The sequence below is a fragment of the Marmota marmota genome, unplaced genomic scaffold, assembly GCF_001458135.2.
Source record: "Marmota marmota marmota unplaced genomic scaffold, marMar, whole genome shotgun sequence".
Lineage (NCBI taxonomy): Eukaryota > Metazoa > Chordata > Mammalia > Rodentia > Sciuridae > Marmota > Marmota marmota.
Genome location: NW_026000001.1, coordinates 4,194,076 through 4,216,143, shown reverse-complemented (window position 1 = coordinate 4,216,143; position 22,068 = coordinate 4,194,076). Strand labels below are relative to the sequence as shown.

General features: G+C 62.4%; 1 protein-coding gene across 1 annotated transcript in view; it reads right to left on the bottom strand.

Moving 5' to 3' along the window:
• The window catches only part of Osbpl5 (oxysterol binding protein like 5), a 53,358-nt gene that overhangs the window by 8,504 nt on the left and 22,786 nt on the right, over nt 1-22,068 (bottom strand). The window contains exons 2-14 of the mRNA XM_015503066.2: nt 20,381-20,537; nt 18,249-18,331; nt 13,153-13,233; nt 12,814-12,915; nt 11,178-11,381; nt 10,217-10,301; nt 8,029-8,203; nt 7,557-7,755; nt 4,857-5,041; nt 4,438-4,519; nt 3,572-3,670; nt 3,128-3,224; nt 1,782-1,880 (exon numbers count right to left, since the gene is read on the bottom strand). Coding sequence (XP_015358552.1) covers nt 1,782-1,880; nt 3,128-3,224; nt 3,572-3,670; nt 4,438-4,519; nt 4,857-5,041; nt 7,557-7,755; nt 8,029-8,203; nt 10,217-10,301; nt 11,178-11,381; nt 12,814-12,915; nt 13,153-13,233; nt 18,249-18,331; nt 20,381-20,516 — 1,627 coding nt within the window. The 5' untranslated portion in view covers nt 20,517-20,537. The remainder of the gene's footprint in view (nt 1-1,781; nt 1,881-3,127; nt 3,225-3,571; nt 3,671-4,437; nt 4,520-4,856; nt 5,042-7,556; nt 7,756-8,028; nt 8,204-10,216; nt 10,302-11,177; nt 11,382-12,813; nt 12,916-13,152; nt 13,234-18,248; nt 18,332-20,380; nt 20,538-22,068) is intronic.

Sequence of the window (22,068 nt, the reverse complement as noted above, 5' to 3'; positions counted from 1 at the left end):
GAGGAGGAGGGGGCGGATGAAGGGAAGGGGGATGGGGAGGAGGAGAAGGAGAGGGAGGAGGGGGAGGAGGAGGGGAGGGGGAGGGGAGAAGAGGGAGAGGAGAAGGAGGGAGAGGAGGAGGGGGAGATTGAGGGGGAGGGGGAGGGGGAGGAAGAGAAGGAGAGGGAGGAGAAGGAGAGGGAAGAGGATGAGGGGGAGGGGAGGAGAGGGAGGGGAGGAGCAGGGGGAGAAGGGGGAGGAGGAGGAGAGGAGGAGGAGGGGGAGGAGGAGCAGCACTGCCGGCCTGGGCCGTGGGTCCCAGCTTCTGTGTGGACAGTGGTCAGCGCCTGGCCAGAGCAGCAGGCAGAGTTGGCTCCCAGGCATTTCCACACAGCAGGCTCCCTCATAGGCGGCCCTCAGCAAAAGGGGTGCGTGGAGGCCCCCCAGGCCCAGGAGGGTCAAGAACCACCTGCCCGGGCCTGGGCTCTAGGGGTTACAAGCAAACACAAAGCCCTGTGGGCTTGGAGGGTGAGCCTGGGCTTCTGACCACGCTCCCCGTGGCCCAGACAACCTACCACGGCCAGCCAGGGGCTCCCACCTGGGCCAGCGGGAGCCAGCCGGGAGCACGGGGTTCCCACCCCGGGCCTCGCTCCCCAGGGGCTGACCAGTCACCAGCTGCACAGTGTTGACTGAGCACCCTCAGGGCACCACTGGGGCAAACCCCCGGAACGCCAGGGTTTCCAGACAGACAGACAGACAGCCGGTCTCAGCACTGGAGGACCCACAAGAGGACAAGGCCCAGGGGACAGGAAAGAAGAACAGGCAGGTCAGAGGGAGCCAGCAGACTTCAGCGCAAAAAAACCAAGTCACAGAACCAGACAAAAGCACGAGGAGGTGCAGAGCCGGAGATGAAGGGACGTCAGGAAGAGGGTCCTCCAGGGCACCCAGGCGGGACGCCGCAGAGACCCGGGGACACGGGGCACAGCCAGGGACGGCGGACCTACGTGCTGCTGGACTCCAGAAGGAGAGGGGACAGCTCAGACGTGTGGCCGGTTAGAGGAGCAATGGCTGAAATGTCCAGGCTTGCCCAACGCCCCACACAGACCAAACCCTCAGCTGCAGACGCAGAGCCACGGGCCACGAGGACCCGGGAGGAAAGGCTGGCACGCGGCCTGGAGGAGCAAGCTGGCCCAGAAGCCCGCGAGCTGTGGGGTGGCACCACGTGTCACGAGGGAAAGGGGAGGCGGGGTGTGAGGTCCGTGGGTGGGTCCATCGCGTCCGGGGAGGTGGCTGTGGCGGGGGCTGCTGTCACCGTAGCACCATGGGGGCCAAGACCCATGATGTGCTCCGCAGAGAGACCCTCGCGGACACCATGGACGCTGGTGAAGACGATGTGTCCCTATTGGCTGGTCAACTGCCACGGACCTCCCACACAGAAGCCGGGGGTTAACGCGGGGCCCCGTGTGTCCAGGCATGGGTCTGTCCCTGCCTCTGCCTGGATTCCCTGTGAACCTGAGCCACTAAGTGAAAAAGGAAACAGACCTCGGCAGCAGGGCGACGGCGGAGACCAGACGGGCCCGAGAGCCAGAGAGTGAAGCAGATGGGAGGGGGCCGGGCCCAGCACCCCGCAGGGCACCCAGAGGCCAAGGGGAGAGGGCCAGCGCTCCCCAAGTCACGGCCCGTGCCTACCAGCAATGGCTGGGGTGGGGGGGACAGGAATGTCTTTAGCCAAATGGAAGGGCCCAGACAGTGGTGTCCCTGGGGGCCAGGCTGGGACATCGGAGGGTGGCATGGCCTCTTACCTCTGCAGTGGGCATAGGGCATGGTGAGGATGTAGTCCTCTGCTCGGTCCAGGAAGGTGAGCGTGGCCTTGCCGTCCAGCAGAGCCGACAGTGAGTTCCCTGCAGAGACAGGGCAGGGGGACCCATGAGTGCAGACACTCTTGTGGCTCTGAGCTCCCTTTCAAAGGGTCTGAGAGTTCCCAGGCCCTCCAGCTGTGTGACTGTGGGTGAGTCGCTTAGCCTCTCTGATCCTCAGGTCCTGTAAAAGCCCTATTCAGGTCACACCCCCTGCCTGTCCTGAGAAGCCACTCAACTTGCTGCTTGTGAACAGTTTTCTTCAGCCATGGAACCAGCGGTTCTCGGGGAGGCTGTGGACCTGGGATTCTAGACACCCAGGAGAAAGGGCGCCCCCTCCAGCTCTGGGCCGGTAGCTGCGGCCACTGCTGAGCCAGGGGCCCAGGGTGGAAAAGGGAGAAGTGGAGTCTACGGACAGGGGGCCCTGGTGAATGGGGTGCCAGCGGGTCAGCACAGGGCAGTGCTGCCCATGCACTGTGCCCCAGGCCCAGAGCAGTGGAGCCACGGATTGGCAGGATGTGGGGACACCTGTCCCAGGTGGTGGCTCACGGCCCCGAGGGCTGCCTTTTCAGCTTTATCTCATTTAAACGTATCTACTCACCCACAAGATTGACCTCTTCTATTTCTAATTTGTTCTGACTAGTGCACGTGACAGTAGCGTGCATGGGACACACTGTGCACTAACGGAGTGCCACTTCCCCGTCCTCTGGCTGTGCGTGGTGCCGTCACAGCAATCACGCGGTCACACAAGTATACAGGGTGACAATGTCTGTCTCTACCGTCTTCCCATCCCCCAGCCCCTGCCCTCCCACCCCCTGCACAATCCCCAGAGCCTTTGTCCTTCCCTGCCCACCCCCACATGGCCAGCATCTGGTCATCAGAGAACCTCTGGCCTTGGGTTTGGGGACTGCCTACTCCACCTACAGGACTGTCTATTCCATCTTATTTGTGCAGTGCTGGGAGTGGCGCACGGCCTCGTGCATGCCAGGCAAGTGCTACCCCGAGTCACACCTCCAGCTCCAATTTTACTCAAGTTGTGTGGCCACGTGTGGCCAGTGGCTACGGGGCTGGGCGCTCAGCCCTGGGCCTCGCCATCCATGCGGCTTCTCCCCTCGTCCTCGTGGCTTCCCTGCAAGAGTCGCCCCGTCTCAGCTGGGGGCGGGCTCCTGGCCAGGTCTCAGCACTTTTGCCACATGTGGTCCCTGACCTTGAGGGTGTGCACGGCCACCATGTGAGACCTGGTCCTGCCCCATGTCCCTCGGGCCCAGGAGCCCCGGGGGAGCCCCGCTCACCGTAGAACTTGGACCTGGTGACGATGCTGCCGCTGATGCAGAACCCGTCCTTCCTGTTGCTGACGTGGAAGGCCGTCACGGGCGGGTGGTGGGACACCTGCAGGCAGAGGCAGCTCTGGACCGGCCCTGGAGGGGACCCAGGGCAGCCCGGGGGCTTTCTCGGGGTCCCGGGGAGGGGGCGTGAGTCACAGGGCCTAGGAGCAGACTCAAATCCCTGAGTCACCCCGAGTGTCCCATGGGACCAGGACGCTCGGTCCCCGGCTCCCCAGGAGACACTTTGCTGTCACAGGCACGGGGCTCTGTCTGCACCTTCTCCGACAACCCGTGGGCAGCATCCGGCTCCAGAGCCCTTGGGATTGGTAGGAGGGGGGACACCGGGACCCGCACGCAGGGCCCACCCTGCACTCCCCAGCGCCCAGGCTCCCTGCCCAGAGGGGGCCTTGCCTGCTCTGCTATGTAGAAGGTGCAGCTGCGCGTCTGTGGGTGGATCCAGCAGCAGCGGAACATCTCGCCCAGCACGGGGTTGTAGGGCTTCTTGATTCCCTGCAGGACGAGGCCGTGTTGGGGAGAGGCTGGAGGGCTCCACGCAGGGCTGGCCACGCGGACCGGGGGACAGTGTGGGGGCTGCCCACGACTCTCAAAGGGGCCTGGCCTGCCGCCAGCAACAGGGAACAGCACCCTCTGGTGCTGGGGGACACTCCTTCCTGTGTTGTGCATTCTGTGGGGACAGCCTCGGGGTGTCCTGTCCACTCCTCAGCTCAGTGGGGGCCTCAGGACCCCGAATTGAGTCACTCCGCCTGGACCTGGGTGCAGAGCCTGAATAGCCCCCTCAAAGCTGAGCGTGGGGGGCACGGGGGGCAGGGAGACCCGGCTCCAAGCCAGCCTGCTGTGGGGGTCCGAGTTGGTCCCTTCCCCTCTCCGGGCCTCAGTGTTTCCATCTGTGCAATGAAAAGTGGAACTAGAGTCTCAGTGTCCAGCGTGTGACCTGGAGTGGCCGGGCGCAGCCACTGCACCAGGCAGCTCGGCCAGTCCTGGCTGCGGTTCTGAGATGATCCCGTGGCTAGAACTTCTGGACACACTGGGTCTGCTGGTACCAGTGCCTGGTGGCACCTCCAGCACCCGAGGCTAGCTCCCTGGGGTGGGAAGGGTCCAGTGTGGGTCCTTCAGGGGATGGGCACCGACTTGGGACTTGGTCTGAGCAGCACTGGGGCTCTCTGTGGGGACTCAGGCCCCGTCCTCCAACTCGGACCTCAGCCACGGGGGCAGCCAGGACGTCCAGGCCGGGGGACCCGGGACTCAGTGAGGCTCACCTTGGGCTTCTTGTAGAAGCCTGACAGGTACCAGCGCAGCACCAGCTTCATGCGGCCGTAGGCGTTGTCCTCCCGGGCAGCCCTGCCATGGGGAGGCGGGGCTCTGAGTCTGCCCAGGGTCCCTGGCCACCCCCTCCCCTGACCACACAATCGGCCATCCCAACTCCGTCCACTGAGCTACCGCAGGCCACCTGGACCCTGATGCGCTGGACCCGCCACCATGCCAGGCAGCCCTGACCTGGGGAATCCCCCCTGGAAGTGACCAGAAGCGCCGGCTCCACCCCACGCTGGGCCTCAGAGAGAACTGCTGGCCCTGGCAGCGTCCAGGGCGCCCTGGGTGCTCCTGCCCTCCTGCGCCCTGTGGGCCCCTGCGCCTGGGCCCCTCCCGCCCCCTGGGCCACTCCCCTGCCGCAGCGCACCTGGAGAGCAGGTCTGCGTGGCAGTAGTGGTCGGAGAGTTTGCTGAGGAAGGAGCGGGGCTCCAGCACGAAGGTGGGCAGCACCACGCGGGACAGGTCCATGCCCGGCCGCAGTTGCCGCAGCAGCACCCATACGAGACCCTTGTTCTCCTCCGACACTGTCTCCACCTGGGGCTCCTCATCCAGCTGCAGCAAAGGGCCTGGGGTCAGCTCTGTGCGCCTCAGGGAGGGAGGGCGCGGGGTGGTGGGAGACACCGTCCCCGGCTGAGTAGGTGTGGGGGCTGCACCTGTCCACCACTGGTGTGGACGCTCAGCCTGGTCCTGCAGCCTCCAGAGCCCAGCCCTGAAGCCCTGACCCTTCCCTTCCCGACACGGCCACCCTGCCTGGAGGGTACAGCTGCCCGCAAAGGCTGCTCTCGTCCCTCACGGCTGGGCTGCTGCTCCACCTGGCAGACCTGGGCCCTCCCCTGAGTCCAGGTGGGGCCTGGCCAGACGGGGCTGTTGGAACTTCGGTGACCGTCCCACACGAGGGAGGAGCTCACGGTCCAGCAGGGAGGCTTTGGCTCCTCGGACCCTCGGCTGCCCTGTGAGGCAGGTGCCCTTCCACTTACAAAAGGTATTTTAAAGTTACTGAGAAGTTCTAGCCCCTTTACGGAGGACGGTTGGCACTGCGCAGAGCTGCGGTGCACAGCGGGCTCTCGCCGTGGAGCCCGACTCGCGAGGCAGCACCTCCCGGGACCCAGTCGTCACAGGCCACACATCCGTCCACGCCCTATCCTGTCCACGGTTTCTCCCAGTGCCCGCCTTGCAGTGGCACCCCGTCCAGCTGGGGCCTGCCCAGTCCACTCTGGAGGGCGGAGCGGCTCCCTTCCCAGCTCCCCAGGGCTCCTCCCTGCAGGCCCCCTCCCCACTTGGCCGTGGGTGCTTCCCCGTCACTCTCCTGCTCCCGGGCACAGGCAGGTGCCCAGCCGCGCACCCCCATAGGAAGGCCGTGGCGAACGCGATTTCACAGGACACGACGTCAGACAAGGCCGCTCTGTCCACGGTGGAGCAAGACCAGAACGAGACTGCTCTGTCTGCATGTGGAGTGCCCCTGGGACCCGGGTCAAGCATGGGGTCTACCAAGGCAGCAGGTCCCTGGAAGGGGCGACACTGGCCTTGCACTTAGTGGTTCCTGAGAGGGTCTGGGGGGACAAGCAAGCCTGGCCCCTCCCTGCTCTCTCTCTTCCTGACTCTGCATGTGACCTCTCCCTCTCACTCGTGCTCCCCCATGAGGCCATCCACCAGGTGACACCGTCACAAGGGCCCTCAGCAAAGGCCAAATCAGGGCTGCCCAATTCCAGATTGCCAGTCTCCAAACTATGAACTAAATAAAGTTCTTTTCTCTCTAAAGCACCCAACCTCAGGTGTTTTGTTATAGCAACAGGGAATGGCCAATCAGAGACACTGTCCTAAACAGCAACGAGGACCCCGATCCCTTTGCCTGCTACGCCAGGGGCTACGCTACCTACCACAGCCTCAGCCTTGCTACTTTCTTTCCACCTGGACGGGAATGGCTGTAGAGGTCCAGTCCTGACAGCACCCGGTCCTCAGCAAAGCTTGGCTTCTTCAACCCACCCCCATTGCCCATTCCAGGCCTGGATCCTGTGCGTCCTTCCTCTGGGCTCCCACTTACTGAGGCACACCACCATGCCCACGGCATCTCGCTGTGGCAATTCAAGCAGTCCAGCTCTGTCCTCCATAGGAGCACTCCTGTGGGTGCTGACAGTGCTCCTGCTTGGGCTCCTGCACTCATGGCCCCTGTGCCTGGAATGCCACTCTCCCTCTTGTTATTCAGGTCTTCAAAGAAACCCCATGACCACCCACCCTCCAAGGCACTCTCTACCCCATTATAAGCCTTGTTCCCATTTACTCTCCTGAGTCCTCCGTAGCTGTGTGAGTTAGTCAGTTTCCTGTTACTATGACAAACACCTAGGATAATCAACTTGTAAAGAAATAAGGTTTATTTGGGTTCACAGTTTGGGAGATTTTGCCCTTGTTGGCCTTGCTGCTTTTGGACCTGTGACGAGGGGGTACGCCATGGCAGAAGTGCGTGGTTGATCCAGCTGCTCCCAGGAAGCGAAAGAGAAAGAGATGGATCCCACCATCCCCTTTGGGGACACTCCCCCCAATGACCTAAAGTCCTCCCTCTGGGCCCCACCTGATTGGGATTCTCCCACCTCCAAAAAACACCAAGCTGGGGGCCAAGCCTTCAGCACCTGGGCTTTGGGGACACCCCAGTCCTAACCACAGCAGTGGGTTTGTGGCCCGTTTCCGGCTGCCATGAACCTGGGCTGGGGGGCAGCCCAGGGCCACCTGGCCCGTGACCGTCTCCCCAGGGCAGGGAAGTGGCCGGAGTGGCACGTCCAGGTACACACAGAGCCCTCATCCTGCTCATCACCCAGCGGATGTTGAGGGTCCCTCCAGAGCCCCTGTCCTCTCACCCGGTGCCTTCCAGCCCGGGCTGCTCCTTGGGGGCAGGAAACTCTGCCGCGTCCCTAGGTCCACACACCAGCAGGGCCGGCCGGGAGGGAGGGCCTCTCAGGAGAGGGAGTGTCCCCCCAGGGAAGGAGCACGGCGGACCCGTCCTGGACCCTGCGGGTCTCTCCACCCCCACCCACCTGGCACTGCCCCCTGCCGCAGGGAGGAGGGCGGCTCTCACCTCCCCAGGCCCCTCTGGGGCCTGCTCCACGTAGGTGGTCCCCCTGTGGGGCTCCCCGGGGCTCTCAGACTGGTCGCTGCCACTCCCGTTGGTCTTGCGGCTGGGGTCCTGGGTCTCTGCCCCCGAGTCCTCAGCGTTCTCTGACTTGTCCGAGAAGGCATCCTGCTCCAGGGGGCTCCCCAGGGACGAGCCACTCAGCCTGGATGGGGTGCAGGGTGGCGCCTGGTCACAGGCCAGCCCCAGCCTGTACACCCCTCCGCGTGCAGCCTCATGCACACTCCTGCGACGGCCTCCACCCCGCTCCCCGCTGGACCCCGGAGCCCCCATCCCACAATGAAGGGGCTGAGCCTCTGGGGACCAGCAGGGACAGGGCCTCCCCCTCCGTGGACTCCATGTGCTGTGGGAGGTCTGCTTCCTCCCCTGCCCCCTCCTAGGGGACCCCGCCAACCCCTGCCCGCCCCACCCTGCTCACGGGAACAGGTCCTGGTCTGGGTGGACGGCGGCTGAGCCCGGCAGTCCGGACAGCGAGGATGGCGACGCGTCGGGCGAGGACCCCGGTTCGCTGTTGTGGCCCTGCTTGCAGGCGCTCAGCCTCAGCAGGCTGGAGCAGCGCAGGGCCAGCTCCAGGGCGTCCAGCCAGCAGCGCCCTGGGGACACAGTGAGCCGCTGCCCTGACCAAGGGGTCCAGCCTGCTCCCCTCTGGGAACCTCCCGTGGCCCCCCCGACCCCCACCAGGAGACCACCTTCCTCCCATCCCTCTGTCCTGCCTCCCACAGGGACCTCGGTCTGGGGCCTGTGGTGGGGGACGGAGGGGACAGACACCAGGAGTCCATGTGGCCCTGGGCCTTCTGAGTAGGCCTCAAGGAGCTCTTCGGAGAACCTCAACGGCCGTGCCCTTCCGTGCACTCATGTCGCAGGCAGGGGCTAAGGCCAGGATGTGAGGGACCCAGGTGACAGCCCAGAGCTGGCCTTGTGCCCAGAGGGTCCATCTGCAGGTGTGCCCGGGTGGAGTGGGATGAGGGCCCCCGCCAGGAGCTGTAGGTCCGGGTGCTCTGGGGCTCCTGCTGGTGGGAACATGGGCAGGAGGGTGGAGGTGGGCAGGACCTTGCTGTGGAGGACCACTGCCCAGGCCACAGGGACGAGGCTGTGGACAGCAGAGGGTGGGAAGGGGCTCTTGCTCATTGTCTGCTGCCTTCCTGGCAGAGGGTGGCTCAGATCCCCAAGTGTTAACAGCTCTGGGACATGCGTCCACCCAGGTGGCACCCGGTGTCCTGGTGTGAACACTGAGAGTGGCCCTTCCGCTCACAAGAGCATCTGGGGTGGCCTATAAATGACGGCTCCAAGCACTGTGACAATCGGGGGCCCGTGGGACCAGGCGGGGTGGGGAGTGGTCACTCTGGAGGGACCTGGCATTGCTCTTGGAGACTCGTTCCCTGACTGATGCTCATGGACCCTGCTCGGGCCGGGCATCCCTGGGGCCAGTCTGGGAAACTCAGGGGAGGGACCCACCAGGATGGTGGCTCCTGGTTCTCTGGAGCTGCTCTTCTTGCCAGGGGACATCTGGGGTGCTTCTGGGGTTCACTGCAGGCTGGGTTGGAACAGAGCCCCCCAGCCTGGTGAGCAATCATGGAGCAGGCCTGGGGTGGGGGGAGGGGGTGCATTGGACAAGAGCGGGGGAGGTCCCAGCCGCCGACTCGGGGCGGGGCCTGAACACGCATTCAGGGCTGCCACCGGGGACTCGATACCCCAGACACGATGCCCACACAAGGCCTCCTCCGGCTCCTCCAGAAGGCCACCCTAACACCCACAGGGGCTGGGGACACTCCTCCTCCCCATTGTGGCCCCTCTGCCAATCAGGGCCTTGGCACCGTCTTCCCTGGTCTCCTTGTCTGATGGCTCACTGCCCACCTCCCCATCAGAGCTGCAGGTGCATGAGGCACAGGCTACCCTGTCCACCCCAGGGCCCAGGTGGGATCCCACAATGATGTCATACTGAAGGGACTTGGGACAGCTGGGGAACGTAGATGTGGCACTGACCACCAGGGGGCGATGTGGCACTGGCGTGGAGGACACTGCCCACAGTCAAGACTGAGGGGCTGGACCCAGAGGGCTATGGCTTCTAGGCTGTGGCTGCAGGGGTCAGCCCTGAGGGCGAAGATGGGTGGCCACCCCCATCAGAGGGTGGTCACGGCAGGAAATAATCACTAGTTCCAGGGACAGCTGTGGCTGCAGCCGTGAGAGCTGCCGTTGGGGCACCTGAAGGAGACGGTGTGGAGTCGGGAGCTCACACGCCTGTCTGGGCTCAGGCGCTGTCTTGCCGGGGGCTGCCTGTGCGACGTGGAAGATGACAGTAGGACCTACGGTCCATGTTGCCCTCAGGGTGTGGAGCTTAGTGACTTCCATGTGCTCTAATGAGGTCCCTGGAGTCTCATAACATTGAGGTGACAAGTATGAGTCACACTGTACCCATGGGGACACTGAGGCTCGGAGAGGTACCATGTGAGCCAGGCCTGTCTGGTGCCAAGCCTGGGCCTGCCCCATGACTTCGCCTCTTGTTGGGGGATAGTGGAGGCCTGAACCGTGTTCACCTACACCTGGCTTACACCCGACAAGGGCCCCTCCTCGGGCAGGCACCCAGGAGACAGGCAGAGGGGACTCACCGTCCGACTCCGAGGCGGCCCTGAAGATCAGGTAGCTGCTGGGGAGGGGCTGTGTGATGGAGCCCACACTCTCACCTTTGGGGCCCTGGAGAGGCAGAGACCTGCAGGGTCAGGCATCTGGCCAGGAAGACCTGGCAGGCAGCGAGAGAGACGGATGGGCAGGGATTCTCGCCCTCGCTCTCCAGCTGTGAGCTTCCTGAGTTAGGGTCAGAATCCTGCAAAACCAGGATGCCCAGCTGAATCCGAATCTCAGGGAAATAATGAAGAGCTTTGAAGAGCTCTGAAGGGTAAGTCCAGCCCACGGAACATGTGGGATGTTCTTATTAAGACGGTTTCAATGTACGATATTTTGACTTTATGGTAGTGGGCAAGCATGCTCATATAGCCACTGTGTCCCACGCTCAGAACGGTAGTTAACCCACGGGACACTCAGCAGGCTGGGTGCTGGGGTGTCTCCCCCAACTGTAGGCTGCTGCGTGTTCTGAGCACAGGCAGGTGAGCTGAGCCGTGGTGACTGGGAGTCCGCTGTGTTAAGCACAGTGTAAACCTGCGGCGTTTCCAACTTACGATGGGTCATCTGGGTGTGACCTCATCCCAAGTTGAGGAGTCTTCACTAAAAACTGGTTCCTCCAAAATTCAAACACTACTGGGCGTTCTGGGTTTCCCCAGGCAGCCTGGCCCTGCTGGTCCTGGGTTGGGCAGCCCCGTTACGAGGCTGAGGTCTGGGCTGGAGGGGTCTTCACGCTGCTCTGTTACCACTCCCTGAGGCCACCAAGGGTTCTGCGGGGAAGGCCATGGCCATATCTGGTCCCCGGCCCTGCATGAGGCTCAGAGAAGTTATGAGATCTGCTGGAGGCCTCTGTAGCTGGCCGTGGTGTCCCACTGTGGCCCCAGGAGGCGCCTCCTGACCCTATGGTGCCACTCTCCCCTGCCCAGGGTGTCCCCTCCCGCCCAGCAGTACCTTCACAGCCCAGACTGACTGGTCCAGTGGGTGGAAGAGCTTGAAGCAGAAGCCGTCCTTCTTGGAGGGGCGCTCGATGAGCTCACAGCAGTGCAGCAGCACGGTGCCCACCCACTGGCCCACCTTGGGCGTCTTGTAGATGAGCAGCACCCCAGGCTTCAGCACGCACCACAGCTTGGTCCAGCTCTTCAGGGTCCCTCGGATCTGCAAGGAGGGGCTCTGTGGTCACTTCTGCCCACTGAGGCTGCCCCCCTGGGCATCTCGATGGCTTGATGGGGGCTGTCTGCGTGTTCTGAGCGCAGGGCTGGCCCCCACTCCTGGGGGTGCCCACCACGTGCCCTGGCAGGGCTGGGGCAGCACGGCTGAAGCTGGGCACGAAGCTGCCGGAGCCCTGGGACTCAGAGCAGAGCTCAGGTTGCCCTGGGGTGTGGCAGGTCCCCTCCAGTTTCTCAAAGGGGAACTTAAGTGATGGCAGACTCAAAGAAAGAAGTGATGGCAGATTCGCTGGTGAGGTTCATGGAGGTCAAATTCAAGGACAAGGAGGTCCCAGGGTCTTGGGGGAACTAGCAGATTGGTGACTTGGAATTCTGAGCTTGGTAACCCAGTTGTCTTCTCTTTTCTCTTTCTAACTCGGCCTTCGCACCACATCTCCTGGAGAGCGGTGATTTGGATCACGTCTGACTCTCGTGGCCGCGTAGCCCTGGGAACTGCTTGTGCAGGGGTGCAGGTCACGATGGCTCAGTTGCTAGGGTGATGCCGGCCTCAGGACACTCTGTACAAAGCCTCAGAGTGATCAGTCGAGGCCTTGAGTTCAGACACCAACCCCCAGGAACAGAGGATTCTGAGCCTAACAAGATGACCCTAGTGTCCGCCTGTCCTGCGTCCTTCAGTGGGCCTGCTTGGCCGAAACCTTCCCACAACCTTCTGATGAGCTGGCTCGGGGTCAGTCAGACTCGGTCAGAGCCTGGCCGCCACCTGGCCCCGCTGTTCCCTCTATGCGTGTCTGTCTGTTCTTCACCCAGTCGCCCCTGATTTCTGAATTAACGGCTGGTCGGGGCAACACCTAGCTTCCATCCTGCCTGTGGGTGGGCACGGCACACCTGTCTCCCTTGCTCCCAGGGGCTGCCTGGGGTCTCTGACCCTCACTGTGTGGAGAGGGAAGTGCAGGCTCAGGGCTGAGTGCCCTGGGGAGGTCTGAGCCCGGGCGCTCTCCTGGGAGGCCAGGGTGATGGTCCCTCCCCAGGACTCTGAGGCCTCGGCCAGCAGACCAGGCCCCCCCCCTCTGTCGGGTGCCATCGAGAGAGTGCGGATGGAGCAGGCTGGAGTAGGGGCCTGGCCCAGTGACTGGTGTCCTCACAGGAAGAGGGGCAGACACAGAGGGTCGGCCTGTGAACACGGAGGCAGGGAGTAGGCTGATGTGGTCACAAGCCGAGGACACTTGGAGCTAGAAGGAGCAGGAAGGACCCTCCCCCAGGACCCGGAGGGCCTGGCGGGCACCTTGATTTTGGACTTTTTCTTTCAGATTTCTATGGCTTTAAACCAGATATGGCAGCCCCAGGACACCACACATGCTGACGGTCTCCCGAGTGGCCACAGCCTTCCCACCACCCCCGCGAGCTCCCGCTGGGCCGCCCACCTTGAGGCTGTCGGCCATGATGACCACACTGGGGTCTGTGAGGGCACTGAACAGCTGCTTCGTCGCCCGCTTCTTCTCCTTTCGGTAGGTCTCCTTCTGCGCCTGAGCCGGGAGCACCAGTGGGCGGTCACGGGGGATGGTCCCCTGCTGCCCAGTTCTTCCCACTGTCCAGTCTGGGGCCAGGAGAAGGCCACGCAGGAAAAGGAGAGCAGGTCGGGCATGGGGTGGTGGGCTGCAGGTGCTCCTCCCCTTAGCAGACGGGGAGCCTCTCCCAGCCTCGGGGGCCTCCCTTTGAAGGGCCAGCTGAGAGGCCTCGCCCCTCCCAGGGCCCGGGCCCACCTTGAGGGTCTCTTTCCTGGAGGCCCTGGATGTCGGGGACACACACTCCTTGTCAGACCCATTGCACAGTCTGTTCTCTGCCTGAAAGAGAGACACTTGGGAGTGGGGGGCTTTGGGGTGCAGCTGTGGAGGGCTGGGGTGGGCAGGGGCAGGACACAGAGGTTGGAGAAAAGTGCTTCCTGCCCCCACGGCCCAGCACCCTCCATCTGGCCCGCCAGCACTTCTGGGGGTCCGTGGGAGGTAGAACAAGCTGACCCTGGTGAGCCCTTCCCGGGCACCTGCGCTGAATTCACGGCAAGGAGATGGGATCCACCACCTGGGCACACGCGGGGACATGGGGGCCAGTCAGAGGCTGAAGAAACACCCGGGCCATCAGGGGCAGGTTTTGGGGAAGGGGCAGCCAGGAGACCCCTGAGCCAGATGGCCAGGCGCCAAGGGTGGGGTTTGCAGAGGGGAGTGTGGTGGCAGCTGTGAGCTGGGGGACAAGCTCTCGGGCTCATCCATCCACAGGAAGAGCAGCCCCTTTCCTGTCCCCGTGGTGCACAGGACATCTGCTCCTCGGCCATTGCCATGGCCCTTCCTCTGGTCAGGGCTGACATGTGCAGGGCGGCCATGCCCATTCTCTGGAAGCTGCTGTGTGGAGGGCCAACGCCCAGGTCTTGCCCATGGCCACAGGCGGGGCCCAGCCCAGGCCACAGCTGGCTTGCTGGCCGAGAGCAGCAATCCCGATCTTGGGGCTGGAAGGGGCCATAGTCCCTCTGCAGATAGGGAAGCTGAGGTCTGGTAGGGAAGGTGGACGCAGGCTTGGGAAAGGCTGACTCCTACCTGTCACCTGTCACTGTGCACCTGCACGAGAACAGGTTCCACAACTGCAAGTGGTTAAGAAAAAAACCAAATGAATGTTATTTTGTGAGACATGAAAGTTCCCTGAAATTCAAACTTCATGTCCACAGTTTTCCTGGCCCACAGCCAGGTCACGCAGCTCCACGCCTGCGGCGGCCTCCTGGACAGCAGTGTGGAGTGCTGCAGTAGGACCCCAAGCAGGGAAGCCCGAGAGCCCCGCTGTCCATCTTTCTAGGAGAACCTGCTGCCCTGCTCTGCTCTCTCTGCTGGGTGCCTGGGGGTGCTAGGGAGCACCCTCTGGAGCTTCTAGGGCAAGCGAATTGTGCACTGTGGAGAGAGTCTCCATTCAGGCAGGAAGGGTGGGCCCTCGCCCTGGCCTGCTCAGAATAGCAGGGAGATGGAGCAGGTCACAGGGTACAGAGCAGAGGCTTTGTCCACTCAGACATGCCAGGCCCCATTCCGCTGCTCTGTCTGTGCCATTGTCTCCCTTGTCTGTGATGGGTATGTCCAAATGTCCCCAGCAGATGCTGAAACTGGATAGTACCAAAGACTGCGTGTGCTGTGTTTCCCTCTACATCTGTACCCATGATAATGTTTAACTTAGGAGTTAGGCACAGTAAGAGACTAACAATCTCTAAAAATAAATCAGAACCCTTATAATAACATACTGGAATGAAAGTTATGTGAATGTGGCCTCTCTGTGTCAGATAACAGCTACTAAGTGACTGACGGGCAGGTAGTATATACAGCATGGATACACTGGCCAAAGAATGATTTACATGCCAGGCAGGATGGAGCAGGATGGTGGGAGATTTTGTCACTGTACTCAGAAGACTGCAAAGTTAAACAAATGAATTGTTTATTTCTAGAATTTTCCATTTAGTATTTTTAGATTATAGTTGATCATGGGTAACTGAAAACATGGAAAACAAACTAATCTCCAAACCTAATCTCCACCGACCCACGAGGCAGGACCCATTTCATCCCACTTGGTGGACAGGAAGCCAAGAAGGGAGAGGTGAGGCAGCACCCAAGCCTGGGGGGCCAGTAAGGGACGGGGTGGACTTGAATCGTCCAATGGCCACCTGGACAGCACTGTGCCAGGCTTGCCTTAGGCACTGGGTTTAGGAACACTATGATTGTTTGGCTCTTTGAGAGAGGGGCAGCCACCCACACGTGGACGAGGCTGCCAGGGCAGGGGGTGGAGAGGGGTGGGGTGCCTGGCTTTGTGACCATGAGTGTTAAATACAGCAGCTCAGGCCACTGTTATTATCTGTGTTCTGCAGAGGAGGAGACTGGCACAGAGAGATTCAGAAACCTGCCCAAGGTCACAGTTGAGAAGGGCCCAGCTGGGATTGAACCCCAGCAGTCTTACTCCAGGGCTGCACCCACTTAGCCAAAAGAACATTCCAGATCATGGGAGAAAGGGAGGCAGGAGGGGTTCCTGGGGGCTCTGCCCTGGAAGCAGCGTTTGAGTTAAGGATGTATGCAGACCTTGGCCAGGTGACAGGCCTCTGGAGGGCCCAGGCTGATGGACGAGAGCCTGTTTCTGCTCCGAGGAGTCTTCTGAGCCAGGTCTGGGCGCGGTGCCCTCGGCTGACTTAGCACACGTTGTTCCCCACCTGGGGATGCCCTTCCCTGTTGCTGGACAGCCCCTGCCCCTGAGTCACCTGCACACAGGACCTCAGCTCTAAGTGACCTGCTGGCATCAGCTCCTGGTGACACATAGTGCCCCAAACCTGCCCAGGATGTTGGCAGCTTCGTCACGTGGCCATTTCTGTGGTCAGTTGTTTTTGTCCAGAGTGCCCACCACGGGGACAGTTGCATCTCACAGTGGCTCAGCACTGGCAGCTGGGGGCTCAGCAAGTCCCCAAATAAAGGAATGAATGCTGATTGGTTTAAATTAGAACCGATGATCTATGACCTGTGGACACTCCCCTGCCACCCAGCTTTCTATCACTGGGCTGAAGTCAGTTGTGCTCGGTTTAGGCAATGGGAAGGGGGAGGGCAGGGGTGGCGCTGCCCCACCTCCCTGCCGGGCAAAGGGACTCAGGCTGTGCTGCAGCTCCTGCTGAGCTCTGCAGAGAGGGCTGCCCACTCCTCCTTATTGTGGGCTGTGCTGGGCACCCTGACCTCAGGCCAGGGCCCTTTGGTCACTCCGTGTGCCACTGACAGTCAGGCCTGGTGCAATAACAGGGCACCCTGAGAAAGGAGAAATGCTACTCAGAACCAGGAACCTCATAGTCCGGATGGAACCTTGCAACCTACAAAAGCGACTTAAATTACAATTTAGAACAATGTACAGCGTGGGGCCTCGGGTCAGAATGCATCAAAAGCTCTCGACCCTACAGCCAAAAGACAAACAACCCCATCAAAAGACAGGCAGAGGACTAGCAGTGACCTTCCTCCAAAGAGCATACGCAAGCTGGTCAATGAGCTCAGAGACACCGGGCATCAGGATGCCCCAGGCAACGCAACCCGGACACAACGAGACACCACTGGGCACCTCACCAGGATGCCATCAAGTGTGTTTTAAGGAAACAGAATAGAAAATCTGAAGTGTTGGCTGGTGAGCGTGTGAGGGTGGCCCTGCACACTGCTGGAGGGGGCAGTGCACCTGTCCCTCGAAAGTTAAGGCTGGGGTTCTTAGAATTCATACTGCTACAGAGTTCCTCGTGACCCAGCAATTCCACTCTTAGTTCGCACTCCAAAGCATTGAGACTGGTACTCACAGAACACCTGGCCACGTACGTCGCTAGCAGCTCCGCGCATTACGGCTAACAAGAGGAAGCAACCCAGTGCCCATCGCCTGAGGGCAGACAGGCGGAGCGCCCATCCTACAGGGCACTTGAAAAGGAAGGGCATCCGGACAGCTGCACCACCTGGGCAGCCTGCAGCATGAGGGAAGCACCAGCCACAGAGGCCGCACCGCAGGGCCCACTTCCACGAGGCCCAAGGACCGTCCCATCCACGTCAGGGAGGAGGAGAGGGCAGGGGCTGCGGGTGGGACTCAGCGTCGAATGGGCAGAGTCCCAGTTTGGGGAGATGAGCAAGTTCTAGCGGTGGAGTGGTGACGACTGCACGGCAGGGGAGTGTGCCTGCGCCCCTGGACTGTGCACCGAGACTTGGTTGTGAGGGGAAATCTTACGCCATGTCTCCTTTGCCACTGATCAAAGTTTTGAATAGCCAAGAAACACCAGTGAGCGCACGGCCACGTGGCAGGGGCGGGCGGGCGTGGGCTCAGGGAGAGTGCAGGTTGGCCTGCTGTTCCCAGGCTGACACAGGGGCCCACCGGGACATCATTAACTGCAGTGTGACAGGCGAGAAGGGGCTCCCAGAGGAGCCAGGCCCTCACTGAAGGTCACACCAGTCCCTGAGGCCAGCACAGGTGAAGGACGGTCTCTGACTCCATGGCCCAACCCATCGTCAGGAGCAAGAACCGCCTGAGCTCCTGGAGCCCTTTGGGAGAAGGAGGGGTGTGCTGGCGCCAGTCCCCTCTGCCCCTGGACAGAGGTCCTGCCAGCTAGAGCTTGCAGGGAGCATGCGTGGACGCCTCTGGTACTCATGCCCGCAGAGAGAAGGGCCAGGCTGGGGCCCTGCATGCACCTCACACGCGGCACAGAGGGGCTCGGCCACCTCTCATGGGCATTTTCTGGAGCCCCGGCAGCTCACATCCCTTCTCAGGCAGCCTGTGTTATGCCGAGAAGGTGGCATGACCAAGAAGGAGGCATGACCAAGAAGGAGGCATGAACAAGAAGGAGGCATGAACAAGAAGGAGGCATGAACAAGAAGGTGGCATGACCAAGAAGGAGGCATGAACAAGAAGGAGGCATGACCAAGAAGGAGGCATGAACAAGAAGGAGGCATGACCAAGAAGGTGGCATGACCAAGAAGGTGGCATGACCAAGAAGGAGGCATGAACAAGAAGGTGGCGTGACCAAGAAGGTGGCGTGAACAAGAAGGTGGCATGAACAAGAAGGTGGCGTGAACAAGAAGGAGGCGTGAACAAGAAGGTGGCGTGAACAAGAAGGTGGCGTGACCAAGAAGGTGGCATGAACAAGAAGGAGGCATGAACAAGAAGGTGGCGTGAACAAGAAGGTGGCGTGACCAAGAAGGAGGCGTGACCAAGAGCTGTGCAGCCTGGGATTTGCGTCCCATTCCCTGGCCTGGACAGGGGTTGGCAGGCTCAGCCAGCACCCTGCTGTCCCTGAGCAGGCGCCCTACCCTGGGTCCTCCCACTGCTGGGCTCTTACCGGTGGCACCTTGGCGGTAGGGCCCAAGGTGGGGGGCTCTTCATCTCTTGGCAGTGACAGGCCATTAGGCTCCATGTCCTTCCCTGCAAAGGAGCAGAGGGTGAGGAGGGGAACGGGGGCCAGGCTCCCAGGGGTGCAGGGGGACCCCGGCCGGCTGGGAGGGGCAGGGAGCCAGCTGAGGTAGCGTGGCTACAGGACTCTGCTCCAGGGGTGCAGGGAATCCAGCAGGCGTCCGCCCCGGGAGGACCAGGGGTTCTGATCTGGCCTCTGTGACCACAGGGAGGAAGCGGGGAGGGGCTGGCGGAACCCGGGGCCCGGGGCCTGGTGTGGTGGTGACTTCGGGTCTCCGTGGTCCTCAGTCCTCAGAGGAACAGCACGGTATCCAGGCTCACAGGCAGGCTGGGTCCAGGGTGCTGGCCATGTGTCCCTCTGACGGATGCCACTGGCCCCAGTGCTGGAACTGAGGGAGGTGGTGGGACAGTCCTGGGTCCCTGTGCAGCTGGGCTCAGGGGGAGGAGGAGGCCCTTGGGTCTGGGTTGGCCCTGGGGAGGTGGCCCAGCCCTGGCTCCCTGCTCTGACGCTCTTTCTGAGACCTTGATTACGGGCAGGAGGAAGGCGGGGTGGCTGCAGAGGAGGCCTGAAGCCGGAAGGCCCTGCCCACTCCCGTGGCTGTGGGCCTTGGGGCTGGGGTGCGGCTCCTCCTGCCAAAGGCAGCGAGGAGGGGAGTGGAGGGGAGAGGCAGACACCCCCGAACCAGGGAAGCCCAGGGCTCTGCAGACCCCCTCCCCGGGGTCCTGGGAAGGGCAGGGTGGGACTGGGAGCCTTTCTCTCCAGAAAACAATGACCCAGGGAAGTGCTTCTGCCCCAACGTCCTGGTGCAGTGCCCACTCAAGGTCGTACAATGTCCCTGTCCCTGAGGATGGCACTCCTGGGGCTTCCGCCCACACAGCACCCATGCCCCGACTGAAGCGGGGTCAGCAGGGGTCCTCTCCGCTTTCAGGGTCCCCTCAGCAGATGCTCCGGACTGCTGCCTTGGGCCACCTGCAGTGTGTGCTGTGTCCTGGGCTGGGAGGACGCAGGGGCTCTTGGAGCACCCAAGAGGGGAGTGCCCCCAGCAGGCCAAGGCCGGCCCTGGCTCCTCCTCCCAGCCTGTCCACATCACTGCCCTGCCCTGCCTTGCCCCTGGGACCTGTTGCCCCTCTGTTCCTGGGTCCCCCCCAGCCTGGGCCCTGCCCTGCCTGGGCAGTGACTCTGAGGACCAAGTCCCCAGAGACTGACGGCCAGCCGGAGCCTCCCTCCCTGTGCAGGCCAGTGGACATGGCTGCGGTCAGTGCTGGCCTCCAGCTCCCTGGCCTCCCCGGGGCTTCCTCAAGGCCCCCCTGCTCTGGGCCTTGGCCTCCCCGTCCCCATCTGTCAGCTGAGAGGGGACGAGGCAGTCCCCAGCCCCAAGGCTCCACACCTCCTCCCTGCCCAGCCACAGAAGGTGGAGGTGGGGTCCATCTGGAGAGTCCTTCCAGGGCAGGCACAGTCAGCTTCTGGCCCCCGGGGGCTCCAGAGGGAAGGGCTGGGCTCTCTGGGCTCAGCAGTCACAATGGGGAAGCAGGACTCGGCTGAGACCCCACTGGGTGGGGCCGAGTGGAGGAGCAGGTGGGGCTGGGCTGTGGGGAAGGCAGCGGCAGGGTGCTCGCTCCCTGGTGCGCAGGGCTTCACCCTCAAGCTGCACAGCAGAACTGAATTGTCCCCTGGCCAGCGCACAGGGCCCTGGTCGCTGGGCATGGGCACCAATGTTGTCCCCATTGTACAGATGAGTAAACTGAGCTCGAGAGACCCAGTAGGTGGCCTGGGGTCAGCCAGCCAGGACAGCAGGGAGGACCCAGGCTGCCTGTCCCCGAAGCCGATGTTTGGGACGAGTGCACCTCCCTGGCCCCAGAAGGCCTCTGGGGGCCCTCTCTGTCTTCAGACCCCAAGGGCTTTGCCTGCCCCCAGAGGTCACACCAGGGAGCCACCTGGCCGGCCAGCTTATGCGCTACAAACCCTTTGTCCCCCCTGGGGTGTGAGCAGAGCGGGCTGCTGCCCTCGACAGCTGCGAGGGCGTGGGGCCTCTGCCACATGCGCCCACAGCTGGCACCTACCTGGGCTGACTGGGCTGAGCTCATTCTCACCGCCCAGGAGCAGGGTCCGCGTGAGCTTCCGGGGGTCGGTCTTGTGCGGGGTGGAGGCCGGCGGACACAGTGAGAAGCGGCGCCGGAGAAAGGCCTCCTCCTTCATGGCGTGGGTGCTGGGGGGCTTCTGGAAGGAAGTGGGGGAGGACACGCAGCTGTGACTCGTGCTGATACCAGGGGCAGCGCCAGGGCTGGACGGCCTGGTGCCAGACACCTCTCCTCCTGCCGGGGTGGAGCCAAGTGAGGGGGTGACCCCTCACACTCGGGAACCCCAGGGGGCCGCCCTGAGGAGGATGAGGAAGGCTCGAAGGTGGGTAGGGGTGGGCAGCAGGGAAGGCCACTCGGGCAGATGGCTTTGTCCAAGGCTGGCTCTTCCAGGGCCACTGCTCGTCCCACATGGACAGACGTCTTTGAGAACTCCCAAGCCCCTGGTCTGCAGGACTCTGACCACAGCCAAGTGAACCCAGGTGGGCCATGGACACATGCTGGGCCACCAGACTGGCCCTTTGGTGATGGTACTCTATGGCAGAGAGATGGCCACCCGTCACCCAGGCCAAGAGCTGGTCTCTCCACAGAGAGGACGAGGAAGGCCAGGCCGGGGCGCTGCCGCCGCCTGCAAAGCACTTGAACAGGGAGACGAGGCCCAGTGTGCTCAGAGGTGGCCTCATGGACTCACAGCAGCCTAGGGGGCCACATTCCTGCCTACAGCATGGCTGAAACAATCCCTGGGTCCCAATAGCAGGAGCATTTGTGGGGTCAGGACACCAGGGGCCTCTGCCTGGGCCTCCCCTGCCCTCCAGCGAGTCTGCGCTGGGTTGGTTCAGGAGAGGCTCAGGTCTCGTCTCCTCTGGACCAAGGCCAGTTGTGGGCAAGAAAAGGCAGCGTCCTTCCTGTGCCCTCACAGCCCTGCACCTGAGTAGAGAGAACAACTGGCCAAGGTCATCCCTTCCCAGGCACGTACCGTTGACGGCACCAAACCCACAAGTCTCAGCGCAGTTTACAGATGAGGAAACCTCAGCTCTGCAAGTGGAGTGTCGTCCTGCAGTTCCGCCAGGGGCGGCGTTGGCAGGGCGGACACTCAGGCTCCTGCTCCTGCGTCTGTTCACTCCCCAGGAACCCCAGCTGACCCTTTCCCTCCCTGCCCAACTGCATGGGAACAGGACTGCATTCTCTCTGGCTGGCCACAGGCTCTGCTTTCTCCCACGGGCCTGACCCCAGATGCACAAAGCCCTTCCTGCTAGACTTGGGGATCAGGTGGGGCTTCAGGGGTAGGCAGGGTGGCCCAGCATATCACTGGTGCCAGGATTTCTGTCACAGCCTGCTGGACTCACAGCAGCCCAGGTGGCCCCTACCCAGGGGTCAGAGTGAGGGGCTCTGAGGCAGCACCTTCCTAACCCCATCATGTCACCTGGCACCTGGCACAGCCCCTCACCTTTGCCATTTCAGACAGGGAAACTGACTTCAGTGAGAGTAGGGTTTTGGCCCAGGATCACACAGCTAATAACATCCATCTACCCTCCCATCCATCCATTCATCCATCCATCCTCCCTCCCATCCATCCATCCATCCATCCATCCATCCATCCATCCACCCTCCTATCCATCCATCCACTCTCCCATCCATCCATCCATCCTCCTTCCCATCCATCCATCCATCCA